The sequence below is a fragment of the Phaethon lepturus genome, unplaced genomic scaffold (assembly GCF_000687285.1).
Source record: "Phaethon lepturus isolate BGI_N335 unplaced genomic scaffold, ASM68728v1 scaffold52685, whole genome shotgun sequence".
In the NCBI taxonomy this organism is placed as follows: Eukaryota; Metazoa; Chordata; class Aves; order Phaethontiformes; family Phaethontidae; genus Phaethon; species Phaethon lepturus.
The window spans coordinates 10862-23472 of record NW_010539467.1 but is presented as its reverse complement, the minus strand read 5'-3'; the positions used below and the strand labels follow the sequence as shown (position 1 = coordinate 23472).

Genomic DNA, 12611 nt, shown 5'->3' with positions numbered 1-12611 from the left:
ATTCCTGATGCTTCCAGGAACTGAATGAAGTCTTTTCACAAACACAAACCAGAAACAAATCTTTTTTGTAGTTTCCTCCAACCTTCCTCACTGGGTTTTTTTCCCTTGCCACAGGTAAGATAAGGACATATTAATAAAGATCCATCTACTGCTACTCGTGTCTGATTTTTTTCTCACATAAAATGCAGACATTTTCCTGTTTGGATTGAGAAGAGGAATCAGATTTGTCCTCCCTGTTTCTATGGTTCCTCTCCTGATACCTAACAGTCTCCATCAATCTTGTTAATTTTCCTAAATAAAAACCATCTTGCTATACTTCCTTTCTTTCTCTTTGAAGATGTCTCTGCTCTCAAGATCCTATTTTGAAGAAACCATTATGAAGCAGGACAGCAGAAGTCCTATGCTATGAATATTACAAGAGAAAATTCCCTGTAACTTAATTCAGAGCATCGAATCAAGAACACTGAATATCAGTATTAGTAGCTAGCCTTTAAAGTAGGATAAAAAGATATTCACTGAACAGATGGAAAATTGCTTCACTAACAGCTAGATTCAACATGGTGGTGCAATAAATGCTCTCCCTCTGGAAGTTCTTAAAACATGAATTGCCAGAATCTGGGAGAGTAAGGTTGGAAAAAGATGGATTTGCATATATCGTATTTCTTTGAATCTTTCCCTAAATGTCTCCAGTAGCCTCTATAAAGACGCAGCATACTGGGCTAAGTAGATCTTTGCTTTTTGACTAGTTTGGGAGTTCTAAAGAAAGGCAGTATGACATTAATTAAAGAAATTCAGCTCTTTATCTGCACTGATTTCAAAAACACTTTTCAAACTTAAAAGTACTGAGATACTGGATAGCTTAATTTTTAGCTATCATAAAATCTTCATGAACTCTCAGAAGCAAAGGAAATAAACGGAAAGGAAATAAATCTTCTGGTTTGTAAGAAATGATAGCTCATTGACAGTAGAGCTGAGAATTGGTTCTTCCCCCTCTCATATCCTTTTCTTCATATGCTCCAATTGTCCACCTTGTGCTGATGTATCAGATCATAAGTTGATTAAAGTCTCTGTATGTAAATAGTTCGTTCTTTGTTTAATTGAGTGAATTAAAGTCAAGAGAGAGTCCAGGGGCCACACAGCTGTGAGCAGGACCCATTTTGGTGGCAGAGTTTTGTTTGGTCAGCTCTGCTGCTCATGGAACTACAGCCTTAGAGCCCATAGTGTCCTGTCTAATGGAAAACACCCCTCACTACTCCCTGCCACTTGGAAAACTCAGTATTACTCTAGTTTCATGTGCACAGCCCACCTCCCAGATAACCCACACTATTCTAAAAGTACTGTTCCAAGAAAATACTCAGAAAACCACATCTCCAGTTTGAACTAGCTTTTATTCCACATTTGGTTACAATGCACTAAGCAACAGCACACTATAAAACTCTGTGCTTTCAAAGATCGTATAAATACCATCATAACTGTGATCGCATCTCACAAATTTGTCCCTTCCAAGGAAAACTAAACAGAAAATGAGATAATGAAAAATATCAATCGATGCTTATATCATAACAAATTATCCTTCCATCAAATATTCTTAAGTCTATTAAAACTGCTAAGCTAAAAGCCTTCACCCCTCATGTTTACCCACATAAGCAAGGAACACTTTCCTCCCTTCCAGTTTACTACCTACGTACCTGCATACCAGAGTGCATAGATGTACAAAGCAAGGCATACTAAGATATGCTACAGTGACTATGACTTCTGAAAGGACTGCAGTGACTTTTGATACTGCCAAATATCACCAAACAAGTGCTCCATCCACTCTTGCAGTACACCTTGAAGGATGAAGGAAAGAGAAAAAAAACAAAAACAAAAACAAAAAACAACCCCAAAAAGGTAGTACTACCTTTTTTGACTAGATTGGTCATGGTTTCACAGATTCTCAGGTAGAGCCTGGTTCACATCCACGTAAATTAGCAACACCACAATTTAAAACTAGCGGAACTTTACCACTAATAATAGCAGAAGTCACTAAAATCTTCCTTCTCCCTTGCAAATGGAAGCTATCAATGAAGAGCAAAGGGTAAAATGAGAAGCCAAAATAGACTGGAAGACTCTTTTAGAAAGCAAAGTTAAACTGGCATTACATTTAGGAGAAAATCTTGTCAAAATATTGTTTCCTGTTACAGTGTTTACATTAGTATTTATAACATACCTGTTACCTGTTTCTTCAACTTTTCAATTTCTTCTTTCAAACTTTTAATTTCTAAATCTTTGCTTGCTGTTATTGGGCCATCCACTGTTGAATACTGCAGAGCCTGGACTGTCTGGGTGGACTCTAGAAAAACATGGCAGAGAGGGGGAAAAATTACACACCTGACATCTGAGGAGGTCAAAAAGATGTTACTGATAAATTAAGACATGCCAAAAGACCCTCCACTGAGCATTCTACAATTTATAATTGCCAACTACTAAGTTCCAATTTTTCAGTAATTGTCAGCTGGACAAACTAAGTTCTTAGAGGCTTTAAGAATGAAATCTTTATGCCACAGTAACCAAGGCATGGTGTGAACAATGTTAGCACGTTATAAGAAGTTGCATATGCAGGATATTTCAAGCATAAAGAGTAACAGAATTTTAATTTGTCAATGGAAATAATGAAGAAAATTCTTTCCTGCTAGAAAGCACTCCAGGAGGTATATTTATTTTTTTCCACAGTATAAACCATACCTTACAAAGCTGCAAGCTAATCTAAGTCAAAAAAGTGATTGAATGATTTTTTTACATGACTATACCTTGCAGTTTTCTACTAAGTTCAAGCTTTTCCTGTTCTAGACGTCTTATTCTCCTTTCATATGCTTCTGTTGCTAAACTATCCTCCAAAGTTCTTTGAATGCTGGCATCAAGATCCATGGAGGGTGGTCCAGCTGTCAGTCTTAGACAGCTGCGGTCTGAAAGCACACTGAGGGAAAAACATTAGAGTACTGGATTTTACAACAGGCTGTGCTTAAAATAATAATTAAAAAAAAATATCAACAAATAAATAGTTGTTTAAATTGTTAATTACTATGTACTTTTTTTATACAGTCAAGTAATACCTTGATAGTATGTGCTCATTAAAAATTTAATTAATTTTTACCTAGCATGACTGATCTCCTCAATGCATTTTTTGTTACATAAAAGTGAGGGAACTCCCGATGAAAAATTATCAGTATGGACAGTCTACATTACCAAGATAGCAAAAAGCAACAGTCTAGGTAGTCAGTAAGATTACAATAACAGTTTATTTTAAAATAATTAAAGTATTTGGGAAACTTGATTAAAGACAACAATCACAACAAATGGTGTGAAATTATCACATGACAACTAGGGCATGGACATATCAGAAACGCTCTAGCCCTGATTCTGTGGATACTCATGTACACATACTACTACTTATGCAAATAAGAAGCCTACAGGACATGTCACATAACAAGCATTAAACACATGTGTTTGCAAAAACATAGGCCTGGTTTTTCAATGGTTGTAAATGTTCCTTATTTATTTATTTATTTTCATAAATGGATCAAGGAGCTTAAATGGACTTCCTTGTTACTGTTTAATTTAGCAGTAGAGACGAACATGACAAATACCGCATTAATACCAAATATTGATACAAGTAATTTTTAAAATTTCCACTCAGACTTACAAGAGCATAAAAGGACTAGAAATAAAACTGTTTTTAAAGTCTAATAAGTTCTCTCTGGGTCCACACATCTGGTCATAACTTTGCCATATGCAGTTAACTTCATGCATTGTCTGAAAACCACCTTTCTCAAAAAAACTCCTCTGAACATAGGTGGTGACCTTTAAATTTATGTAAACTTTACCTGTAGAGAGCTCATTCTTTTGGAAAGACAGCATTTTAGAGTATGGCCTAGTAATTTCCTCAATAAACCACATTCTTTGGTGTTTGCAGCTGGTTTCAGAGACAGAAACTTAAGATATTACGTAACTATCCTACAGACAATTTTGGAACTCTTAACTTACCAGCTACTTGTATACGTGAAACCCACAAATGGTAAATGATGGCCAGAAAATGCAGTGTGTGATGGTGGAGGCATTGTTTCCTAGGAAAATAATAGGACAGTTGAGTAAGTAATAGCCTACTGGACTTAAAAGGAAAAGATTTTTTAGTTTAACCATACGTGAAATGTTAGTGATAATACCGTATTAACTATATTCACAGTCATCCTTACCTACAGCCCAAATATGAATCCACATCATCTAAATGTATTTATAATAGCATGCAATATACAAAAATACAGCATGCTGGCATAAAAATGCTTTTCTAATTAAACAGGCCATCCTTGGAGGAAAGCAGAACATTACACATACTAAAACCCAACTTACTCCTCCTTTTTTCTAGGAAGCTCTTAGCCCCAAGAGTATCACCTTTATTCCCTCCTATACTCCTCTGTGCTCTTTAGTCAACAGGGCATCCTGCCTGTAGATTTACCAACCCCACTTCCGAGTGGGCTATCTCTATGTGGAGAGAACAACCGTCAGACATTTACTAGAAAGAAATAATACAATAGGGTTTTCTAATCCTGCCAGTGCTTTGACCATTTCTTCCTTCATTGTTCCTTTTTCCTGACAGAAAAAGAACTACAAACCGAGATAAATCTTTGAGTTCCTCCTCAGGCTAAAATAACCCTGTTGCTATATTATTCGAACCACTGTAAGTTGTAATATTCTTAAATATCCTGTTAAAAGTTTCCTGTTTAACCCCAAGATGCAAGGTTTATGTTGCTATACTAGAGATGACCTTAACAGTCATCAAAAGAAACTCTCCAAGAAGATGATTATCATACAAAGTGCTAAAAGGTTCTCAATTTTAAGAAAAAGTAACATAATTTTTTTTCCCCCAAACAAAAAAACACCAATGACATGGCTGGATTGTATAAGTACATCAAGTCTACATTGTTGGGCATTTCGGAAACAAAGGACAGACCAAATTACAAAGCCTTCACTTTACTGATTGATAATAAAAATACCAATTATTACACAACACAGTTAAGAAAAGTAAAATTCTTTCTCCCTTATACTTTAATTTCACATTTCATAGAGTCAAAACCATCTTCACGAATAACTAAAAAAGACCAAACGCATAATTGTGTTTTTTAACAGCCCGTATGACAGTTTTCAGTTACCACACAGGTAACTGCATGTTGGTTCTACAATATTGTCTCTATTGACGATGATGTAAGATTCTGTAAAAGAATTTGTTTCTTTGCCGATTCTTTGGTGGAGATCAAAATACTTATTTCCTGCTAGTTATGTGAATTCAACTGTGTTATCACACTGACAAAATTATAACTGAATCTATGTCTACTGTGCCTATCCGTAAGGCTACCAAACTGAACAGTTAAAAGCTAAAAACCTGCAGAACTTAGGCTGCCTAACAACACCGTTCTGCCCTTTGTGTGTCTGTGTACTTTTAACACACTGTTTGAATTACATTATTATGTATATCATTTTTCCATGGGACCACAGTCTCATTCCAAGTTCAGGCAGGACAATAACACTCAGAGCTTTTCAACATTGCCTTTTATCTCCAGCACTGGGCATACCTCATCAGCTGTATGCCATTCAAACCTTGCAAAGAATTTAAAAGGAAAAAAAAAAAGTCTCATGGGCTTGTCTGTGGTGCTGACTTCTGTAACAGTAATGCAAGTATGTGAACTTTCCTCACAAGATGTGTATGGAAGACAGCAGGGAGAACACCTCCAAGTAACATATAAGAATTTAAGAGGAACTAATATTAAATACAATGTCCACTAGTTGAAGCAAAAATGTAAAATACTCAGTCATGCAATGCCTCAGGCTAGGTTTTTTTCAGAGATGCTAGGTGCGAAAAGAAATGGTAAAAATATAACCTTAAATTAAACAAAACAAAAAACTACCTTCACATGTTTCAAATGAGGAAACTGAAAATGAAGCTCCAGAAACTATCATTCATCTTGAACAGTCCAATGGCATTGCTTTTCACCCCCGAAAGTCTAACACAAATTAAGAATTGGACTCTGTTTTCATGCCTGAGTCTAATAACTCATCACATTCCTTCTTCACCTGCAGCTCCCTGCTTCTTTACAATGGGAAAATACTCACACCACACAGGCACCTTTTGAGTGCCTGAACTGGGAGATTAGGCTCCAAAAAGGAAGACCCCTGGACTGGCCAACATTAGAACGTGTGAATAACTTCCAAAAGGTATTTCAGCTTCACAAACATGGCTTCAAAAAGATTTGCTACATACGTTCTTGTTCAAAAGCATAGAACACTAAGGTTCTTAAAAATCAATAATTGCAAAGCTTCTTAAGCAAAGGCAAAATAATTTCTTTCTCACTAAGATTGTTCCTGAAGAAATGGCTGTAACATTTCTCTCCTCCTAAATTTCCCAAAACGCAACTCAAGTCAGAAAACAAGCTGGAAAAATTTTAGTGGGAATGAACTGAATGGAATCTGACAGAGATATGAGCAGAGTAGAGCACTACAATAAAATGCATTATGCAAACTCAGTGCAAGTCTCAACAATACTTGGCTAGAAACACTGTGTCTTGCAGACTATCTACATGTAAATATATTATTCTTTATAAGACATGGACATTAAGAACTTGTAACCGCACATAACAGATGCATGTGTTAGTTAAATACGTGTAAAGTTACAATGAATTTATGAAATTGAACTGAAGTTATCCTTACACATATATGTTTGGAGGATCAGCCTCCAAACTATCAATGTATTCTCCCCACAGTTCTTCAAAGCAGCACTTATTTGTTGTTTATGCAGAACACAGTGAACACACTGAAATAAACTGCCATTTGCATATATTTTGTTATAAAGTATACTACAAAATCAAAATATTGATTCTATACTTACAGAATTTTTTAAGCAATCATCATCCACATCAAAGTTTGATGTATCAGTGGGGCTGCTGACTTCTGGGATGTAAGGTGCCTCACAGTTTCTAATGTTGTCCCAATCAATCCCAGCAAAAAACGGATGGTTCTTAAAGTCTTCTATCCCATTTTGTCCAAGTCGATGCTCTCTGCTACAAATGAGCCTTCGGATGAGGTCCTTTGCGCTTTCAGAGACATCTGTCACTTGAGCAGGAAACTGAAACCTCTCCTTAAAGATTAAAATAAGAGACAATAGTTTATTACCAAGCTGGAAAAAACACCTTTCTTAGTGAAAATCATTACGTAGAAAAAGAAATGTGCAAATACTCCAGTTCTTAAATATATGCAGCAAGTTTTTTAGGAAAAAGACTTCTCCAAAGGATTGAAACTACTGGAATTTTTTTGTCTCCTAGTTTTTCTTCCTTATTTAAATTTCTCTTACACTGTTGAATTCTACAGCTACCTCCATGTGGAAGAACGTTTAAGAATCTTCTGCATAAGCCAACCAATGGATCCACCAGAAGAAAGTAACACAAAAAGGAGTGATGTAACGTAGCCAAGATTAACTCCACAGAGTGAACTAACAGCCATGTTTCCAAATCCACATTTTTAGTTTTGAACTGCTTTGTCCTAAAGCAAAGCCATCTGTAATCCATAACCATAAACCTACTATGTGGAAACCTGTTTTTGGTTCTACATTTATGAACATTAACATAATTAGTACATAAAATTCTCATTTTTAAATAAGCCTTCAAGTTACCCTATTACTTATTAAAAATTAGCTTAGAGACAGAGACAGAAAGAGAAAGTGCACTAACTTTGTGGTTCATTATTTTCCCATAGGTCTCCACCAAGGACTCAGCATAAAAGGGCGTTTCTCCATAAAGCATTTCATACATGCAAACGCCTAGGGACCACCAGTCACACTCGGGCCCATACTTCCCTTTTCCATCTTCCATGGCCTGCAAGATTTCTGGAGAGATGTAGTCTGGCGTTCCAACTGCCACTGAAGACTGGACCTGTAGAAGTTACATTTCCAGGACTGAAATCAACTTGCATCGTTACAGACACTGCTGTTCGTGACACTATGCACGTTTATACAAATTTAGCCTAGTGTTCTGGTTATAACAACAGTAACTAAACACAAACAAAGGCTTCTAAAGTCATAAAGAAATACTTAAGCATCCAAGGTACTGCATTAACAGGCATCTCAATAATATACTTCTGCTAATCTCTCACAAATATTTAATAACAGAGAAAGAACAAAACTGTCAATTCTTAGGCTTCGAGCTGTTAAGTAATTATAGATTAGGTAATCACATATATTAACACAAATACATTGTAACGCTCCGGGACATGATTAACACACTGGAATTACATTCTAGTCACACCTACTATATCCTGTGCAAGTTTAGATATACTACAATTAGCAGATCAGCATATTTCAGCATCTCATCCTGCTTATACTAAAGCTTACATTTTCAACAAAGATGAGAGCTCAGAGCTCAAAACTGAGAGATTCATCATCAAAAACCTACTCAGTACTGACAGTACAGTTTCTCTTTTATTTATTCACGAGTTGACTATATACATCTAAAAAGCTTATTAAAAGCTTTAACATACAGTAAATCCAAGCAGTGTGCAGTCATATTTTGAACCAAGGTTAGTTACATACTAATACCATTACAATTCCATTCCATTTGACATAAGGAACCTTTTCTCTTTATTACGACACATTTTAGTGGCTAGCAAAGGAGTGAAGAAAAAAGGTTTATGAAAATATCACTTTCTTATTTACCGTTCCATCTTCCATCAGTTTCAGACAAGAACCAAAATCTGCTAATCGAATATGTCCATTCATATCCATCAAGATGTTGTCAGGTTTAATGTCCCTGCAATTAAAACACATTTCAGAATTAGTACAAAAATGTACTGCATACATTATAGTCCAAGCATTAACTCTGCAACACTCTTGCCATTCAAAACCAGCAACAGATCAGTAGATGGAACACAATCACTCATCATATGGTAAAATTTGCACCAGGGACATTTCGTGACAAGGGCTGTAGATCAAATCATATAATGCGTGTTAATTTTAATAAGAATTGTGCTGTTAAATTCCTCTCATCTCTCACAGGTAGATAGGAGAATCTCACTTGCTCTGAACTTTTGTACATCAAACTTTTAAATTGTCTGAAGAATTTTAGTGAAGTAACTCTCAAGTGAAGGATGCTTACACTGGAGCTGGATGTTTTCCTGTTAAGTTTTCCCACAGAACAAAGGTCAATGAAACCCTAAAATAATTAACGTGTTTTTAAATTTAGTGTCTTTCATCAACATTTTCCTCTCACGTGTGTCTCAGCTCACTACATATGTCTGTTGTACTTCTGCTGAAATGACCAACAAAGCCATTGTACACACTACTGCAGCTCTGCTTGTCCAGATTCTGCAGCTGTCTCATGCAGGTCATGATACACATGGAAAAATCCTTCTAAGCAGGCAACATAGTAAATACTCCTTATTTTGTAAGTTTGACTCTTTTTGTCTTGTGTTTTACAGATACCTAAGTATACTGAAATACAGATGAAGTGTACGCTGCCAGTATGCAGCTGACTAGGATGAAAGCATCTATGCTCTCTAAGTTACCAGAGGGACATTTATTGTTCAACTTGCAAAGGAGGTTCAAATGTTGAAATTCGTTTTCATTCAAGTACAGTTATTAGAAATACCCACTAAGCTACATTTTTAAAATAGACGACATTATTACATTCTTACTCTATCCTTAGCTATTACGTTCAAAAGGTAAATTATGACTCTACAAATAAAGTACTACAAATACTTTGTCAGTGAACAGTCACTTCTAAGGCATAAGAACAAATCCCCTAAAACAAACAAAAAAACAAGTGAAGCCCCATATGCTTCACTCCCTTAACAACTTATGTCATCAATTGCTTTGCAGACAAATTTCAAAATATTCACACTGCAAATGAGAGCAAGGTTTTGTTGTTTGGTTTTGTTTTGTTTTTAATAAAAAATAAGTTATTAACAATGTTTACTGAGAATTTATAACGGCAAAAATATTACAACCACACCTTGAACAACATTATAGAAGCAATGGCATGAAGGTGTCGCACTGTGACACACTCAGTGACAATTAACATGGTAACAGTGTTTTGAAGAAAAGTACTTTCTGAATTTGTGTTACCCAAAGACAAGCAGGGAGTGGCCCATGCTGAAAACAAGTCTTAGCCACCTTCCAAATATGCAGAAACATTTATAAAGTAAAAAGCACACACTACTTAAGAAATCATACTTTTGCATCTTGCAACTGAGCGTAAAGACAATTCTTTACAAAGTAAATAATAAAAATTAACCAGGTCCATTCTCTAATTGACATTCTTCCACTTGATTTTTGTTGACACTGAATATGCCAAAGAATTGCAGCCTCCAGATTGAGATACTTTTATTTATTTTACATTCACCCACCAAAAACATTCTCTTAAATATGTTTCTAAATAAAAACAAACACATGCTATTGAGACCTCTGGGATTGTAACTTCAGTTTAAAACACTTTGGAAAAACATGCACCTAAAATCAAGTTCCTCGTAGAAGCTGGACCTAGTTCAAGCTAAACAAAAACATGAGTCACCCTCGAGGTTCCATTTATCCATGTTCTATCTTTTAATATATTCCCAAGAGAAATAATAACAACAATAATAACAATAATAACAATAATCACCACCATCATCATACCAACCTCCCCCATTTGATCTCACAAAACAGCAGAAAACATGAAAAATCTCACTCTGTTAACATTGCGCAAAAACAAACCTGCAAACAACACTGAAAGCACTCAGAGGAACAAGTATTTCTTGCAAAGTGAAGTTTGTAAGGCTCAGTAATAACTTCACAAGAACAATTTTTATACTTAAGGAAAAAGAGACCAGTGTAATGCATACAAATTTTTTTCAGCTCTTGTAACAGAAGGTATGAGTTATGAACAACTGTTCTGAATTCAACTGAACTACGTTAATAAAAGACAGTTTGAAAGACAAGAATTGCTGGCACCTGCAGAGCAGAGTAGGCTATAAGCAAAGGGAAAGTTAAGAAAATTATGAGCCCCAAAGGGGAATGAGGAAGGGGAGTAATTATTGCCAGTGTAACTGAAGAGTTCAAAGGTGGTGATTATGGGGAAAAATAATATGTCATAAACCTCGCATGTTTACTGAGCCTACAATTGTTACATTCCATTAGAATTATGAGTTTTGTTCCAGGTTATTGTTTCAAACATTTGGTGACTCCCCTCTAGTGATCAGAACTGATTCTTCTCCTGTTCTAAACAGAGCATGGTCTTCCCTCTTCACATCCACTCCACCTTCCCCACCTCATCCCAGTTTCTCCACTGTATGAACTGGTTCCCCCTTCCCATGCTTCCATCTCTGCTGCAGTTTTATTCCTATTATCCCCTGCCTCACCTCAAAAACTGAGATGTCCAATAACTCCACAGCCTATCAAACCCAAATCTCCTCCCCTTTTATTTCCTTCTTTCACTCTCAGCTTCTTCGCTCCTAAGTCCTAGTCTCCCTGCATGTACACATTAACTGATCTTTTTTTCCCTCTCATCTCAGTTCTCAGCAGTCACTATTTCCCCATTAGTCACTTCCCAGAATCCCTTCCCATTCCCACTGGCTTTCTACTCCTCTAATCCTTACTATCCTCTTTCCTCAGGTCTAAATTTTGTTCTGTTGCACAGGAACCTTCTTTGGCACCAAAAGGAAGAGCACTATTAGCAACAAAGAGTCTCCACGCTGGTAAATAGACACTAGAGACAGCATCTCCCACAATTGCAGGACAAGTCCCTTCATTCTTACAGCTCTGAAACGGTGCAAACCTACAGCAGAAGAAAACTGAAAAGCATTTAGGGACCAAACTCTGCGTATGGTGTTTGAAATCTGTAACAACTGGTATAGTGAGGGGAAAATTATAACCTGAAAATATTTAGGAGGGGGCAGAAGAATGGAAATACATCTATGACTCAAGGAAGATTCTCTCCTGGATTTCAACAGTGTCTCCATATCCCAGAGCAGAAGAATTCCTAACAGGGCTTGTTATAAGTATTTTATTCATTTAAAATCTATATAGGAAGAGCAACGCATGTTTCTTGATCTTGTTCCTGGAAAGAGATCATACTTACTGCTTCAGGTAGATATTAAAGAAGGAAAATTCCAGATCAAATACCTAAAATCTGGCAAAAGTAATGAGCAAATAATTAAAAGTTATGTGGTTTAGTGAATAAACCACTGGGCTGAATCACCATAGATATGAGTTACTAGGCGATTGTGGGCAAGCCATTCCAACATCACTCAACGATAACACTGGTGCTCAGTCAAGCAGCTAATATCATCTGGCTAGAAGGCTATGGAGCCCTAATACTCTAATAACCTCATAATCAGTTCACTATAATAAAAGAAAAAGGTCTTCTCACTTGAAATATTAAATAAAAATTCAGTTTCAAGAAGCAGAAGCATTTGGAAGCCATTTTATGAACAGATTTTTTAGTGGGAGCAAGTACTGAATTGGGAGAATTGCTCTGACACCCGTGTGCCCTCTGGAGCCCCTGAGTTCTACTGAGTCCCAGACAGTTCAGCCCCACCATTGAGAGCAGCTTCTGGGG

At 36.3% G+C, this 12611-nt stretch overlaps 1 protein-coding gene across 1 annotated transcript in view; it reads right to left on the bottom strand.

The window, feature by feature from the left end:
- LOC104620807 (serine/threonine-protein kinase MRCK alpha-like) overlaps positions 1-8828 on the bottom strand; it is a gene marked incomplete at its 5' end in the record, with an annotated part of 25191 nt that extends 16363 nt beyond the window's left edge. Inside the window, 6 exons of the mRNA XM_010287122.1 lie at positions 2210-2332; positions 2790-2956; positions 4024-4103; positions 6917-7165; positions 7755-7955; positions 8735-8828. Of these exons, the coding sequence (XP_010285424.1) occupies positions 2210-2332; positions 2790-2956; positions 4024-4103; positions 6917-7165; positions 7755-7955; positions 8735-8828 (914 nt within the window). The remainder of the gene's footprint in view (positions 1-2209; positions 2333-2789; positions 2957-4023; positions 4104-6916; positions 7166-7754; positions 7956-8734) is intronic.
- Positions 8829-12611: the final 3783 nt, after the last annotated feature.